The sequence below is a fragment of the Oreochromis niloticus genome, linkage group LG5, assembly GCF_001858045.2.
Source record: "Oreochromis niloticus isolate F11D_XX linkage group LG5, O_niloticus_UMD_NMBU, whole genome shotgun sequence".
NCBI classification, from domain to species: Eukaryota; Metazoa; Chordata; class Actinopteri; order Cichliformes; family Cichlidae; genus Oreochromis; species Oreochromis niloticus.
The window spans coordinates 33,238,487-33,255,370 of NC_031970.2; the positions used below are offsets into that span (position 1 = coordinate 33,238,487).

Below are 16,884 nucleotides of genomic sequence, written 5' to 3' on the forward strand. Positions count from 1 at the left end.
TCCAAAGCCTGGCTGAGTCTAGCTGTGTTGCTACACAGGAGGCCTTTCATCTGTGTTTTTTCAGTATTTTTCACACTTCAAGTCAAATTTCTTCCATTATATTTCAATGTTACGTGTCCCAAGAGACTGAATGCAAGCTGTAGCTTGTTCTCTGCTAATGTGCTGGTTTTATAATGTGTAGACACTATGTGAATCCTACACCTGCTGGGTAGCATCAGAGCTCCTTTACTTCTATATTACTGTAAACTCCAGGGCAATCATGCACTTCCTTAACTAAGCACTGTGAATATAAATTTTGAATTGGGCACATATAAAGAAAAGTCACATCATTGCTCTTTGAAAAGTAGACAGTAACCAAATGATGGTAGTCTTTTATTCACAGGCTTTAAAGAAAGTGTCTTTATTGCAAGTACCATGGTGACATTATGGGAAGCATCTACTTTTCCCGAGTCCCAGAAAATAGTTGGATTGGCCTAAAAACTTTTTTACCTGTTGTCCTCTGGAGGAATTCCAGAAATAACCTCCATCTGTAGTTGCTCTTTAATCTCCCAGAAGAGGATACCCGTTCCTCCCACAGCAAGTTCCTCTTTACAGCCAAAGAGGGAAGAGGGGGAGTGAAGCTGGAGAGCTTTGCACATTCATATTATCCTGTTCGTACACAGTGCCAAAATGCAGCACTTTCCTCAGAGTTATTTTATCAAAGGTTTGTACTGATGGGGAACTAAGGAACTGTTGAGAACTAAGGAGTCAGGTTAATAAGGAGAAACCCCAACAGAAGTGAACTGAAAACAAGTGTTTTTATGGCCAAGTCTTGAAGCGGAACAACCAGCTGTCAATCTGTCACACATACAGAGCCCTTCATATATGTTAGGTGACAAATACTACTTATGTTAGCAGTGTCTTTGATTTCAGTGAAGTGTCATCTTATATGTCTGCTTAGAGGATGACAACCACACTTCAAGTCAGTCTTGTTGCTTCTTGTTGTTTCTATGTGCCTCTTTAAAGAAATACTTAGAAACTGTTAAAATAAGATGAGGAAATGTAACTCTAAATTTGTATGCCTAAAATTCAGAACAATCACTTCTTACCTAACTGCACTTCTACATAACACCATTTTGCACTTGAGGTCAGTCCCAAGCAACATTTTCTTCCCATGCCTTTCTGATTGGAACAGCAGTTTGAAAGGTACGAGAGAAGTAATGTGACTGACTGAGAGGGTAATGAGTCATCATCACACCCTTCAAATTATCTTCCATTCCACCCAAACTATTGTCCAGCCCTGCTTCAGCCGCATGAACCAAAATAGCAGGAGCACTTGGTCACGCCTTCTCCGTCTGAGTGCACAAGTCCAAATTACAGCTCTAGATGTTAAATGCCTAAAATAAAAAAATAAAAAACTCAGCAAACTCCATGATTGCCACTCAAAAGTTGAAAAATGCCAAAACATGGTTTTAATAATGATAGTCATCATCATTAAAACTATGATGGCATACAAAAGGAAAAGGTAAATACATGAAAAAGTGAATACATGGTGAACAAATGGCAGAATCCCTTGAAGCTGCTTCAGCTAAAGGGCTCTGATACTGTGTATGCTGAATCACTGTCATATTGTCATGTCTACACTTTAACATTACATCTTTAAGTTCATTAGCACCTGTTCATTCCTACTGTGAAAGGTCAACATGCCAACTGTGATAAGGGGCTATTGATCACAGAACCTAATAACTCCATTCGAAACAACAACATCATGCTGTAACAACTTTGCCTCTTTGCAAGCACTGCTTCTACTTTGGCAAACCGTCCTACCGTACGTAGTTTATGCACATTTCTACCGTCACACAATAATTCCAGCATAAATTTGAGTAGGTAGGACGGTTTGCCATCAGAGTATGCTTCTGGCTCATATTCATAAAGATAGGACGGTTTGCCACTTAATTTTACCCATCGAAGTATGCTTATAGCTCATATTCACGAAGGTAGAACGGTTTGGCGCTTAATTTCATGTTGTACTCATACGCAGAAACAACAGGTAGGATGTTGTGAGGTAGGATGGATTTCCAGAAAACCCAGCACAGACAACATGCTAATGCTAAGCTAGCCGAGAACCCAGGGTGACGTTAAAATTGAGTGAGTGCTGACCTCAGCCCAGCAGCCAGAGCCTGAAGTTCAGCAGGTAACAAACTGATGAGCAGTCAGGCTGCAGCCTCCGTTTCTGCCTGTTTATGTTTCTAAAGTAGAATCACCGTGGCGACTGTTTTGAAGTCTCTTTGTGCTCATTTTCTTTTTGCTTTGCGATGTCGGCTTTTTGTTCTACTAAGAGAGCCTTGGTGTAATACTAACAGAGAGATCATATGTGTGTCCTCATCAGGGTGTGTTATGAGACCGTGCCTTTCAGGTCATTTTACAGAGTAAGATTAAAGTAATGTAACAATTAGTATAACAAATTACTTTATTTAATTAAGTAACGTACTGGATTACTTTTAAGAAAGGTGTTCTGTGAAATTATTTTTTTGGAGTAATGACCCCAACACTGAAATACTTCCAACATACAGAAACAGAACCCAATGAGAATCGATAAGTGACATTGGTAACAGAATCGGAATAACTAAATTCTTATCAACTCTTATGAAAGCACTGTTGGTGTCCATTCAAGCCAAAGAACATATATTTCCAGCAGAAGTAGCACAATTTCAGCCTGTCACACTGAAGTGTAGTGGTTGTGAGGCTCTTGGGATGTACTGCTGCTTCTGAAGCAGCTTGTGGTTGAGAGGAGGATGACGGTCGCTCAGCTTTAGATACTGGCATGTTTATTTGCTTCAAGTTGTGGTCAAGTGCAAGCAAAACCTTTGAAGTCATATTTGTTTCTTGTTCAATGGCTCACAGACAAGTCAGCAGTCTGTAAGAGAGATGTATAGGGCAAAAGATATATCCAAGCTCCCATCACCTTGACCTGGAAGAGATCTTGTAAATGTGTACCAGCATCAGCATGACAGAAGGATCAGTACCTCCTATATGCTGACTGTACGCATGAATAAGTGATGGGCATAGTACATTTCTTTGTGTCCAAATAGGCATGATCTCACAGGCTTCAAATTGCCCGGCGCTGCACCATAAAAAGTTTTACAGTCCATCTGTTTTTGTTAAACAAAAACAAAACCCACAAATGACAAACCGCACACTTTTACAAAGCTTATAATATATCAGTATACTAATATACAGTTAGTAGAATTACCCATAATGGTAAAATATCTGGATATTTTAAACCACAAGTTCATCAGGAAGATTTTTGAGGATGTAAATAATTATACAAGCAATCTACTTCTCCAACCAAAGGAGTCGCCCCCCACAGGCCAATAGAAAGAATGCAGGCACTTCCATATTGGTTTCACTTTTCAGACCCTGAGGCTGCATTAATCTTAAACCTTTATAATATAAAATATAGACATTGTATTTTGGCACATTGTTAGGTTTTGTTTTTTGTTTTTTTGTTACTGCAAAATCAATAGAATATTGTGAGGCCATCAATAGAAATGCATTGAATCAATGTAGTGACACCCCACCCACATAAATTTGCTGTGTCACTACTAGTGCTCCAGTGGATGGATGGATGGATGGATGGATATCACCACACGTATGCAATGTGACACTTTTTATGAATTAACTTCATACTAAGAAAAGGAAAGATGTACAGAGTCCTAATTTGTAGTTACAGCTCTTTCCTTTTCAAACAGCACCTGTCCTGCTTGGTTATCTCATATTGGAATGTATAATATAAGGTAAAACCAGCAGCACTTACTGTTCATGTTTACCACACACAACCACAATTTGTGTTTCAGGTATGACATATTTCACTCTCACTGTCTTTATTAGACAGCATAAGTTTCAGCAAGACAGCTTAAGCCTTCTTCGATCTCTCTCTTTCATCCCTCTTTGAGTGTGTTTAGATTCTTTGCAGAGGTGCTATAAGAACTGTGAACTTCTTGTGCTCAGGTATTTCAGAGATTTTTCCCAAGTGTTTGAAAAGACTTCTATAATTAAAATTCAGTTGGAGAAAACACCCTAGATGCATCTGTTATCAGCAACTCCAGGCCCTATTGCTAATCTGCCTCTCCCAAGCAAGATCCTAAAAAACCGTGTGTGCACTCAGTTAAATAAGTACCTACATTCAGACCATCTGTTTGACATTTCCCTGTCTGGTTTTCCTGTCTTGTGTTTGGGTCATAAACAGTCTCTCAGTGAATACAGATTCTGACAAGCTCTTCATCCTGGTACTGTTCACTCTCACTGCTGCCTTCTGATTGTCTGATACAGTATCATTTGGTAGTTTAAAAATACGCATTGGACTGCTCGGAGACTTACAATAGCTAAGTCGATAAAGTGGAAGCACTAAAGTGATGCTCCTTTAAACCTGATATCTGTTTCTTATCCATAGGTCTGTTCCTTTGTACTATATGTCAGCTGGCACTGCCTAAGCATACATATGCACTTTGATCTACAGCAGAGCTTCCCAAAGTGTGGGGCCCGCCCCCTAGGGAGGGCGCAGAGCCATTGCAGGGGGGGCGCAATATGAAAAGGAGAAAAAAAAAGAACACTTGGACACCGCTAGCATAATGGACAGGTTTTTGACGGGGCACCCACACAAACGCAAAGCAGGAGATGAAGCATCGCCAAATAAGTTTCCAAACCAACTTCATTCTAAGCCAAAGACTAGAAAATATGGTGAAGCATATCTTCCCTTTGGCTTCACCTGCACAAGTGCCAAGGTAGGTCTCCCCTGCAGAATTAGTTTTCCCTGCATGGGGAGCACGCGCTGGGCTCTCCAAATCACGGACAAACAGTATCCCACATTCTTGATTTTTAGTTCACAAACACTTTTTGTAATGACTAACTACTCCTGACATTTTGGAGATGTTAGCTCTTTATACAGTAAAGTTACAGTGGGATACAAATAATATAATTTAATTTGTTCCCCGTTCAAATCACGGATAAACAGTATCCCAGCGTTGTTTATGTTTTTGAACCCATTTTACACAGACATTTTTGATAGCAATGTTGAATATTATTACACAGGAAAAAAACAACTACACATAAAATAATCACAGTGTGATGCCTCTGCCTTTCTAAATGGAGGGACAGTAACTGTGTGTGTGTATGTAAGCGTGTGAAGCCTGCAGATAGTCAGATTAACAGTATTTTGTCTCTGTCTGCCATTCTGCAATTCATCTCGTGTAAACAATAACGTGCGCACAGCATGACTTGAAAAAAGGCACATACCTCTGATGTTGCCTGTCGAACTGTGTATCCCTCGTCCACACGTAAACGCAATAAAGGAGTTTTAAAAAATCTCCATTTTCGGTGATTCGAAACGCCGTTTACGTGCTGACGAAAGGCCCAAACGCATAGAAACAGCTGCGTTTTCAAAAATACCCGTGTAGGTGTGGACTTAGCATAAAAGAGTTAGTAGTGCATTTTATTACTGCCTGTAATTTATTGCAGTTTATTTGTATTTGTTTAATTGTTTACTAAATGTTTGAGGTGTGAAATAAACCGCAATGGAGTTTGAAAACTAAATATGGATGTCTGTGGTTGGAGGATGTGTTTGTGCGCGCGCGCGCGGGGGGGCGCGAACATTTTTCTTGTAAAACAAAGGGGGGCCCAGCAAAAAAAGTTTGGGAACCACTGATCTACAGTATATGCACTCTGAAATGACACTGTAAGGGATGTTTTACTTCATAATCATGATGTGACCATCTTAATGGCCAGTCAGGGTGGAAACAGGCTACCTTGACTCAGTTGCCATAGCTTCACAGATATAAAAACAGTTTAAAAGGAAAAAATGGAAAGGTAGGCACTATGCTCAGAGGTCTGTGGTAACTCATGTCTCTTTGGTCCAGGTTCTCTTCTGGGAGGGAGGATTGGAGCAGAGTGAAGCAGACAGAGTGAGGGTTATCAACTGCACAGCTCTGCTCTCTGGCTTAAAGGGCAGCACACGTTATCTGATCTCAGTCAGAGCCCAGAACAGTGCTGGACTTGGACCCTGCAGCCCACCTTTTAATATCACCACCAAGAAACCGCGTGAGTCCACACACAAAACCGGGATCTATTTACTTTAACCACTTTTTTCATGTTGACTCGAGGGTCTTTCTTTAAAAAAACAATACGTTTGAGTCTGTTTAATGGAGTTTAGATATGACATACTCGATATGTGCCCAATGATGATAATACTTGTCTTACACAGTAACAGCTGAGACTGTGGTAATTATTCACACCAATAATATAGCTATTATTATACTCCTAATAGTAGGAATATTAAAACTGAGATCATATTAGGATAGTATTTCAACATGCTGTTAGAGGGACATGAATATGTTTAAATATAAGTAAATACTTTATTTACACTGTGTTAAACTTCATGCTTTTTACCTGTTCCATGAAACAAAAAAATGTATTCTGATGAGTTCATCAGATTCATGTCAAATCACAATGTTTTACAATCATTAATTGTAATATTTACCATCAGCATTTGCAATAATATATGGAACCAATCTTAATAATCATTAAAAAATACACAGTCAGATTTGTGAATATAAATTTAAGGGTTTGTGGTTCATTATCTTTTTCAATACTTTCTAAGATTTATAAAATATATTATCAGCTTCATTGAGACCAGCTGGAGATCTTCCCAATATTATATTATGTCTAATATATTATATCTGCTTTTCACCATAAGGGGCTTTTGAATACCTCTTTTATAAACCTAAAGCCCTACAATCAAACTGTATTTAAAACATTGCATGAATGTAGATGCATTCCTTTCAGGAATTTGAACTTTTATTGTGATTCAAAGTAAATTCCAATTAATTTGGGGGTCAAGAAGTATGTCATATAGTTATTTATCCTAAATATTTAATTTCTGCAGAATATTACTAAAGCTAGTGATTCATTTTCATATAATATTGATTTTAAGTGGTACTTAAATGGTTTACTCACTCATACCCATCCAGTCAAATTCTCCCAAATGAAATAGTTGTGCAGCAAATCCAGCTTTTCGGGAAGAAAGCCGTCTATACTGTCACATTTATTTGGTAACACCCCTACAGTTAATTACCAGACTACTGAAGCCTCCAGCTATTCCAGCTGTGTTTCTCACCTCACGGTAACATTCACACGTACACCTACATCACAGCTGCCTCTCTTACACTCTTTGATTTTCTTTTTCACAAACACCAATTTACAAGTTACTTTTTTTCTGATTATAAAGTCAAAAGTTTTGTACCTTTGTTTATTAAACTAAGCTAAAAACCCAAATGAAAGAATTAAGAATTTTGCTGAACTCGTTTCCTGTGTGATAGCTGTGTGAAAACAAAAGAGAGCTGTTAATAAATTAGAAATCACTATAGGCTGTAAGATTGGGTCGATTCTTTCAATAATACAATATCAATGTGTCCACGAGTCGTCCTGTTAGTGTAGTTCATTAAAGGATAACCTGATGAGCAGGTCCCTATTCGGTGCAGGTTTCTATTCAAACATTTCTTTGAAGACAATAAAAGGCTCAGCTTCAAAGTATCTTCAGGTTAGAGCCTCTTAATTTCCAAAGCCCATCCTTTCTTATTATCCCTTAAATATAAACAAACATGGAATATGTTTATCAGTCGTAAAAACTTCATTTATTATGGAACAACTGAAGCTTTAATCTATTACATCCTCCACACTTTATAATACACTTTTGTACCACAGGGAAATTGTACATTTTCTCCATGACGGCTTTTATTAAAAGCACATTCAGAGTGGATCTTTCAGCTCCTTTACAATCACACCTGTTTTAACTTCAAACATGTAACAGTTTGGACACATTGGGCTCGTAACTATCAGCATCTCTTCTATGTTCTTATACTGACTTTTCAGGGATTTGTAAGGCTGTTATCTCATGGCGTATATCAAGGGTGACGCAGGTGGCATCTGACAGAATGGCATCATGTGATACACCAGAATGAGGCCATGTTGGTAAGAATAGTGTGGAGGACATCGTGATTAAACAAGTGTGTGCTGACAGAAAAGGTGAAAAGCTAACACTTTGCTAAAAATAGCCGTGGTCAGAGGTGAGAAGTAACAAAGTAAGGTTACTGACAACCTTTTACTTTATCTCCAAACATATTTACACAAACATCTGTGCTTTCTACTGCTTACTTTTTCTAAAGAGCCTCGTTACTTTAGCTTTAACGCATTTAAATAAGGTTCTTATTTCCTAGCTCTGTGCGCCTTCAAACATCGAATCAATTTGAGCCTAAATAAAGAGAAGAATGATACAAAAGATAATCCTGAGGGGAACAATGTTTTTTTAATGTGGCAAGTAATTTCAAAAGCAGCATTCCTATCAGCTCAACAAATGTCAGCAAACACACAAACTGGTTCTATGCAGTCTGCCGCACAGTGTCTGCTAGCTAAAGGTACAGCAGCTATATTTCACAGGGAGAGAACAGAGTGTGCGGTGACTTTACTGAGAGATGAGGAAAGAAAGGAAGAAGAGAGGTTAGATTTAAAGGTAAGGACTACTCAGAGGCGTTTGATAAACTGCAGATTTAAAGCTTACATTTCATGTCCTTGTTTATTACATCAGATACTGGATCTGTATGATGTTAAGTTTTTTGTTTTTTTTATTGTTTTGTGAAACGTCTTGAATACAAACTTTGTGTTATTTAGAGGTTGCATGAAAACAGGTTTGCTTTCTGTACCGTGATGGATGTATAATAAAGCACAGTTGCTGTGGTGTTCATGCTCACTGTTAGGTTGCATAAAGTGTAGCAGAGATGAATCAGAATTTAATCTGATAATGCCTATATTACTGCAGTGTATTCCACCTTTACACAAACTTTAGTATAAAAACAGTATAAGCAGTATACTGTCAGTGTAGAGAACTGAAATCAGCCAGGATAGCTGTGAAATACTGGGCTACATCCTGTTCAATTCAGCTGTGTAAATCCACAAAGACCAGTAAACCTCAGAGCAGCAGTAGCAGGTCAGCTGATCACAGCTGGTATACAAAGAAAATCTACTGGAGCTCTCAATAGAAACTAGTTCTTCTTCTTCTTTTCCCCATGTTGAGCCACTACAACTGATTTTAGAGTTTCTCTACCTGCCAAATCCCACTTTAACCCCTGACTACATCAATTTTTCTGTTTAGGTGTGGAGGCAACCCACCACTTCAACTTTTTTTTTTTGTGGCTGTGGGTCCTCAGATTTGTTTCACTATGCTTAGGTGACAGTCAAAATACAGCAGCCACAGGTTCAGGGTTAAACACAACAAATACGACATATGATAAATGAGGCAAGCAAAATATTTAAAAAATAAAATGAAACCAAAATAAACCCAATAAAATAAAGTAACTGTAAATCTAAGTAACAATAGTAACTATTAACATAATAGATAGGAAAGAGAAATATTTCAAAACTCACAATGCAAAATCGAACATAGGAAACAAATGAAATTGTACTTTGCACTCTGCACCATTTCAGCCTTTATAAATCAGTAATTATCACTAATTATGATCCAGCTACATTGCATATAAGATTCTGAAAAGAGCCAATCTGCATAATGAGTACTTTTGCTGTTGCTTAAGTAGGACTTGTACAAATATCCTTTTACAGATTGCCATCTATATTAGGACACAGGGCTGCACATGAGACTGCAGATGATTTCCTACACTGTATTTATTTCTAATCAAATAGTTTGATTTCCTGTGGGTAGTCAAAGATCATGCACCTTCTATTTTTCTTGACCTTCATTTTTCTCCAGTGTGCTCTTGAAGGTTGACGACTGTATTATGTGAAATGGAAAAAGGGCCACGTGCAGACGAGCTTAGAGAATATGGTAACTGACACGAGTTTATGCATTCATTTGTAAATCTTCTGTCTGTGTAATTACATGTCTTGCAGCACCAAGTCAGCCTCCAGGGAGTATTGAATGGAACCTGACCAACTCTAAGATCTTTCTAAATTGGGAACATGTCAAAGCGATGGAGAATGAGTCTGAGGTGACAGGATACAAGGTGAGTTTGTCAGAATAACAGCAGAAAGTCCAGAACTGGGGAAACAAATAGAGCCTCAGCAGCTGTCATCCCAATAAATGGCTTTCTCATTGCAGCGGAAAGATAGACCTCAGCACTCCAGTGTTACATTATGGATTGGCCCTGTCTGGCCTTTCAAAATTAAAAGATCTGTTCCAGGTGATAAAATGAAAGGCGTCATGCCACAGAAGGAATTAAGTTTTTCTAAGCAGTAAAACGATGAATCATATTTGATCCACTTTACATACTTTGTGTGGAAAAGCACACTGTTTGTCATTTATATATATACATGCAGACTCATACACAGGTAGTCCAACTTCCCCTCCTCTAGGATGGTACATCATTATGTGCTATTGCTAGTTCCCTTGGCACAGTCTCAAGGAGACAGGCAGTTAGGGCAGGGCCGTAGAAGGTCCTTAACCCATCACTATCATTGGTATATCCTCCTTTTACAAGAATGGCCTACACAATGACCTCCAAACAATTAGAGACTTCATGAAAGTGGGTTGAGGGCCTGATATCCTCCAGTGGGTCCTGTGCTTACCGTCCTCATGATGATGAGCTCTCTCAGACCTATGCAGCCTTATTGTTGCAAAACGTATTGACGGCATTGGTTACAGAAGAAGTTCTAAGCTGCTGAAGGTTGCAGTGAGCACTGTCGGGGTATTAATGTGGAAGTAGAAAGAACATCATTTCACCATATACCAACCATGACCAGATGCTCCTCGCAGGATTTTAGACAGAGGAGTTTGCATCTGATGAATTTGTCATGTCAGGAGCACCTTTAGAAACAGATTTTACTTAGAAAACTGGTGACTTGTTCAATACTTATTTTACCCGCTGCACATACACAGTACATAAGTCTTTAGTCGGCTCTTATGCAGACACGACTCGAGTAAAGATTTCACAAAGACAATACTGTCAACATTTCTTGCATATTTTTCTTTTTTTAACTAAATTTGCAGTTTGGCTCTCTACACTGCGTGTTTCTTTCGGAGGACTAAATAAAACTTTCTGCTGCGTTTTAATGATGGTGAAGCTACACGAGTAAATGTGCAAAAATGAAATCTGAGGTGCTGTTCTCAAGTCCCTGAGTCATGGAGCTAAATCATCCCTGTCATGCCGTGTGGCATTTTGAATTCATTACCTCCTAGAGGTAGGATTGTATAACCAAGATGAAGCAACAATATCGAGCCCCGCTCTTGGGTTTGCAATGTGTTTTTTTACACACTAGTTTGATACGTTGAATGAAGTTACAAATTTTTCTGTTGAGGAGTAAAAAAAGTTTAATACCTCACTGTTATGACTAAAGAATTGCATTTTGTCCTCCAGGTTGTGTATCGCCAGAACTGGCATGACAGGACCACTGTACTGGAAACCAATAAGACCAGTTTGGAACTGCAAATCCCCTCTGGAGAGGACTACCTCATTGAGATCAAAGCTCTGACCGAAGGGGGCGATGGCACCAGCAGCGGTCCCATCCGCATACCAAAGATGTCCAGTAAGTTCCATACACTCCACAGCATGCAAATGATTAGAGTTGGAATTAGGCAGAGAAGCAGTGGGATGGGCGCACCGTGTGTAACTAATCCCCTGTGTGACTGATGTTGTTTATCAGCTTTACTGTAGCTTGAACAAGGCTTTCAGAATACACATATAAATTGTAATTAGACTGTGCCATGCAACCAAGAGGAAGAGACACAAAATATACACAGATATCTCATCCAAGAACGTTGGGTTTTTAGCACTTGGGGCTTTTTTTGTTTTGTTTTTTCAGAGCTACTTACCGTAGCTCAACATTTTGGCAAATATACTGACAATGATGAGTAGTTCTTGGTGTGATAGATCTCCATTGATAGGGTAAACAGTACTTTATTTGTGATAATAAACATCTCATTAAGTCTAAAAACTGTTGGCAGCTGTGGTGTGATCACATTGTTAAACAATTCAACTTTATCTGCCAGTTTCTGGAGTGCTGTAGCTGATGAACAATCACACTGTATTATTCAGTCTCACTGAAAATATCAACTAGTATACTCTGGCACGATTAAGACCCCAGAATGTAATCAGGTAAAGCTGACGTACTGCTTTGATTACCTGCTTCAGACAAAATAAAGAGTTTAAAAGGCTGAAGCTTAGATCTGTTTAATGGTCAAAATAAATGTGTTAGTAGTGATTATAATCATGTAATCTAATTTTGCAATTTGGACTATTACCTGCAATTAGCAAAGACATGTAGATCAAACCTCATATCCTCTTTCAGTTTCATATTTCTGTCTTTAGAGTGGGTGAGTGGAAACATAAATGTAAGACAAATTGTAGAAAGAGCTATAAAAGTCATCTTTTAAATCACAGCTGTTTCTCAATCAATGCCAACAAGAGAAAATATGAAGCATGTTTTCTTTTTTTCAGATGAATCATGAAAACATAAAGCACAGTCGTTGTTTAGGTGCAGCTGATGGGTCATGTCAATCAATCAATCAAATCAATCAAATTTTATTTATATAGCACATTTTAAAGACCGAAGTACACCAAAGTGCTTTCCAGTAAAATCATGATACAGATAAAAATCACAATGTAAAATATAAATTACAGATATAAATAAAATAAATAGAATATAAAATAATTACATAATCTAAATGCAAAGTCAGATGTAAATTACCCTAATTAGCCTTGAATGCCAGGTTAAACAAATACGTTTTTAGACGTGATTTAAAAGACTGAATGGAATCTGATGCGAGAATATGAAGAGGAAGAGTATTCCATCAGTTCAACATCTGATCATTGGGCTAAGCATTGGCGTTACCTGGGAAACAGATGAGGAGAAATGTAACAAGCTGACTTTGCCAGAAATAATTATGACTTTATTTAACCTTTTATTTATTATATAGTTCAGCAAATGTACACACACACACACACACACACACACACACATACACACATACATATATATATGTTGACATTTTTACATTTATAGATGTCTGATTCAACTAAATGGGTGTTCTTTAAATAAAAATCAAATGTTTTCCGTGTAAATCTAAAGAGATGGGATAAGGAAAAAAAACTAAATGTGTTATCAGAGTAGGTAAGCTAGGTAGGTAAAATGAAAATCTGAAATTAAACATCTTATCTCTCGGTAGTATCTGCAGCTTCTGATCTTCAGCTGTCAGTCACTCTGACTCGTGTCTCTGCTTCTTTCTGTGTAAATGAATATCATCAGCAGGAAACCTAATTTAAAAACTATTCTGTTATGACAATTTCTCAACTAAAGCAGACTTTGTCTTCGTCCATTTTCCTAAAAACAAAGTGACTCACAATAAAATTCAAGGTTAAAATATAGCTCTAAAAAACACCCATTGGCATATTTAACATTATATGGATAAGGTTTCGTGGAATTTAATACGGTAAGTGCAAAATATCTAAATGAAGAGTACGGTTTAAAAGAGGTACAGCAGTGCATAAGTGCAAAGTAAGCTATGAGATAGCCTGTGCCAGGAAAGCTATAGCCATTTAAATTCTAAAGTGAAGAGGTGCTTCATTCATTTTTTTCCCCAGAGGAGCTCGAGAAACACAATATCAGGGTGTTATCTGTGCAGCGTCTACAGAGCTGGAGTCAAACGTTATTTAGCTTAGATCAGCCCAGTGAATACGAGAAATAAAAAGAGGTAGCCTTACGGTACAAAGATCAAAAATCCAACCAGTCTCTCTAAAGGTAATGTCTAATTGGTGCAAAACTTTTGCACCAATTAGACTTTCCAGTATTCTCAGTTTATCTTAACTTCACTGTCTGCAAATACCTCTCAAAACTATGTATGGAAAATATAATTTATTGATCAGTTTCTGATGTACAAACTGCAAAAAACCCAATGCACTATTTTGCCCCAAATCCTTATCTAGCAAACCTCTCAGCTGTGAAAGGAAAACCTGCGCTAAGTGCAGCCACACACACCTAGGGGTGCAACCTGGCCAGTCAACAAGTGAAATTTGCCCCCGTAGTGATGCTGGCGACTGTGGAATATGATCGATCATCAGTTTCATGTAAACATAGCAGAGCTTTTATAATAAGCTTAATCATTTAGAAATGTGCTACACACAACTGTCTATTTTCATTGTTACTAAACTACAGTCATTCAAAGAACAGACACAGTTTGGCATCTTTAAGTTGAAAGATTAAGAGAGATAAACAACATCAGCTTTTTGCATGTTGATATAGAAGTTCTGAAATTTTAGGAAACAAAAAACGGCACTTTGACTGATCAGGACACTTTAGAAATACTATGAACCAAACGCCGAATGTGTTAAGAAGCTAAACATACATCATAATGTAAGCACTTTTCCTCTATTCAGTGCTGTAATATTTCCATGTCTAAACTCAAAAACTCAAAAAAGACACAGAAGTTATGTCTTGAATTTCTTTGCTAACATTATACTTTGTGTTCTTTTCTTTATAGATCTCAACTCAAAAGGATTTGTGTTTCCAGTTTCAATTCATTTTCCCTCCCTCTTGATATTTTCTATGTTCATTTTGTAGCTTCTAATGCCTTTATAATCAGCTCTAGACAAAAGAATGAAAATAGTGTAAGATTGTCTTTTATCTTATTCCATCAGATTTATGGAATAAGCAGCAGGAAGTAGAAATTTTCCAAAGCTGAATGATGAAACCATTCTGACAGGTTGTCAAATGGCCCACAGAATCCGTGGCCGGACCGCTACTCACAGGCAACAGCACAATTACAAAACATTTTCATCTGGCAATTTTCAGGACCACTGCGACCCTCCAGGATGCATGCATTTGATAAACATGGGAAGATGAGTTTCTTATCGTGCACTGAGAATTGAACATCAGCGCAGGTCCGTGTCCCAGTTTCCCCATTCCACTCTACATTTCCACTTTTTCTTGCCCTAGCTTCTAAGAACAGATAAAAGGCACGAGTGTCACCTTCTTAACATGCAGCTTTAAAACAGTCATTCAGATTCCTTTATTTACTTTGTTAAGTGTTGTTTTTAAGCATGCACAAATATAGTAGTGCTATAGGTTAATCCAAAAAGTTGGCTACAGGTACATGGTGTCGGTGTCCAGATCAGTAAGTCAAAGTAACAAGCAACAATGATACAAGTCATTGGTATGTGTGTTTCATTCATTCACTAATCAGCATTTTCAGTAAATCTCCAAATAAAAATGCCTATACATGTAAATACCTGATGGTAAGGAAATTTAAAGAAAGTACATCAACATTAACACCAATATTAACCTTTTTTTTATATACTATTCTATATTGTTATATATTCTTTCAGATTCTTCAGTTAGAATTTCTCCTACTTGTTTGCTTTACTGGTGCAGGTGTCTCCCCTTTCTGCATGAACCACCCCAAGGTAAACATGTGCACAGCAAACAGCAAACAAGATCTTTTGATTTAGATTCTGATTTACTGATATTGAATCTGACAGTTATTTGGCATGTGCATTTATTTTGTGGGATGGGCAAAAGTGTTTCTACACACGTAAGTGAATGAGCCCCAACGTCCTTTTTTTTCCTACTCAGCTGCTGAGTGCATTACCCACAATGCACTTTGAACACCAAACATTCTCTGAGTGATTCTTGTGGGTTATGCTATCGTAGCCTTGAGTTGCTAGGCACACGCAGACGAGAAGCAGGCTCCAGAGATCGAGTAGACTCAATTCTTTCTAGCATCACTTGAAACTGTCTATCAGATTTAGTACAGCTCGCTCTGGAGCCACAAAAGGCTTTGTGAACCTGTTTTCACATATGTAAAAAAATTAATAAATAAATAATAAAAAATAATAAATATCTAATAATTTATTATTTTTGTCAAATGCAAATATCTAATAAATATACACACATATATATATATATATATATATATATATATATATATATATACACATATATTCTTGAAATCTACCAGTTTGGATTCTCTAAAAAAAGTCATAAAAATCTAGCAGTTTTTTTCTTTTCCTTCTTATTCCCCTGCTTTGGGAAATTAATCACTACACCTGGGCACGTTTGATAAATGTAACAGCTCACTTTTATAACAACTGCATTTCATCCACTGACTGTGTTCTAGTTCAAGTTAGGCTTGCTATTGTGCAACAGCGCCTCAGCGGCATTGTTTGCTCACACACCTGAGTGGAACAGAGTCATTGTTACTGTTAATAATTACCAGCTGTGCTTTTCCCCACAATAACAAATCAAAGTGTCCACTGTGAGAAACGCTGCTCTGTAAGCAGAAGCTCTGCCTGACTGTTAGACACACACACAGACATAATTACATTACACCAGATAATGGCTAATGTGACCCAAAAAGGGGGTATTTAGCAGAAAAGAGAGGCCAGTTATTTGCTCGTCTGTACAGCAGTTGGACTGATGAAGATGATTCCTGTTGCACTCTGTACCGGTCATTGCTTTTAATCGTGTTGGTTTTTGGGGGGGACTGTAACTGTACAGATTCTTCAGTTAAACATGTGTCATAGCTGCCTCCCCGGTCCATGTTTCAGTTTGAACTGACCATAAATGTTTCCTGTGTTGATGCACATGATTCTTTTTAAATATATGTAAAGAAATACTTGGATTTGCTGCTTAAAGAGGTTGTGTAGTGGAAAAAAGATGCAAACCCAGTTAACCTGGTGTGTAGGTTGTAAGATCTGCTTTGCCTTATTAAATTAATGCTCTTTAAACTTATTGTGCACCAGTCTAAAACACGTTGATTGTAATTATTTTGTAAAAGGGCAGACGTATTGAAGATACAATGTAGAATGTCATTTATTAGATTTGTAAAGTTTTATTTGTGTCAAATGCATT

At 37.7% G+C, this 16,884-nt stretch overlaps 1 protein-coding gene across 4 annotated transcripts in view; it reads left to right on the forward strand.

Annotated features, from left to right (window-relative positions):
• The window catches only part of cntn6 (contactin 6), a 136,799-nt gene extending 120,928 nt beyond the window's left edge, over positions 1 to 15,871 (forward strand). For 2 of the 4 annotated variants that reach the window (XM_025907487.1, XM_013270023.3), the window contains exons 21-24: positions 5,895 to 6,075; positions 9,934 to 10,046; positions 11,397 to 11,565; positions 14,516 to 15,871. In XM_025907487.1, coding sequence (XP_025763272.1) covers positions 5,895 to 6,075; positions 9,934 to 10,046; positions 11,397 to 11,565; positions 14,516 to 14,595 — 543 coding nt within the window. In that variant the 3' untranslated portion in view covers positions 14,596 to 15,871. Of the gene's footprint in view, positions 1 to 5,894; positions 6,076 to 9,933; positions 10,047 to 11,396; positions 12,536 to 14,515 lie in introns of those variants that run through there. The other 2 variants (XM_025907485.1, XM_025907486.1) reach the window with 1 other exon arrangement.
• The last annotated feature ends 1,013 nt before the right edge of the window (positions 15,872 to 16,884 follow it).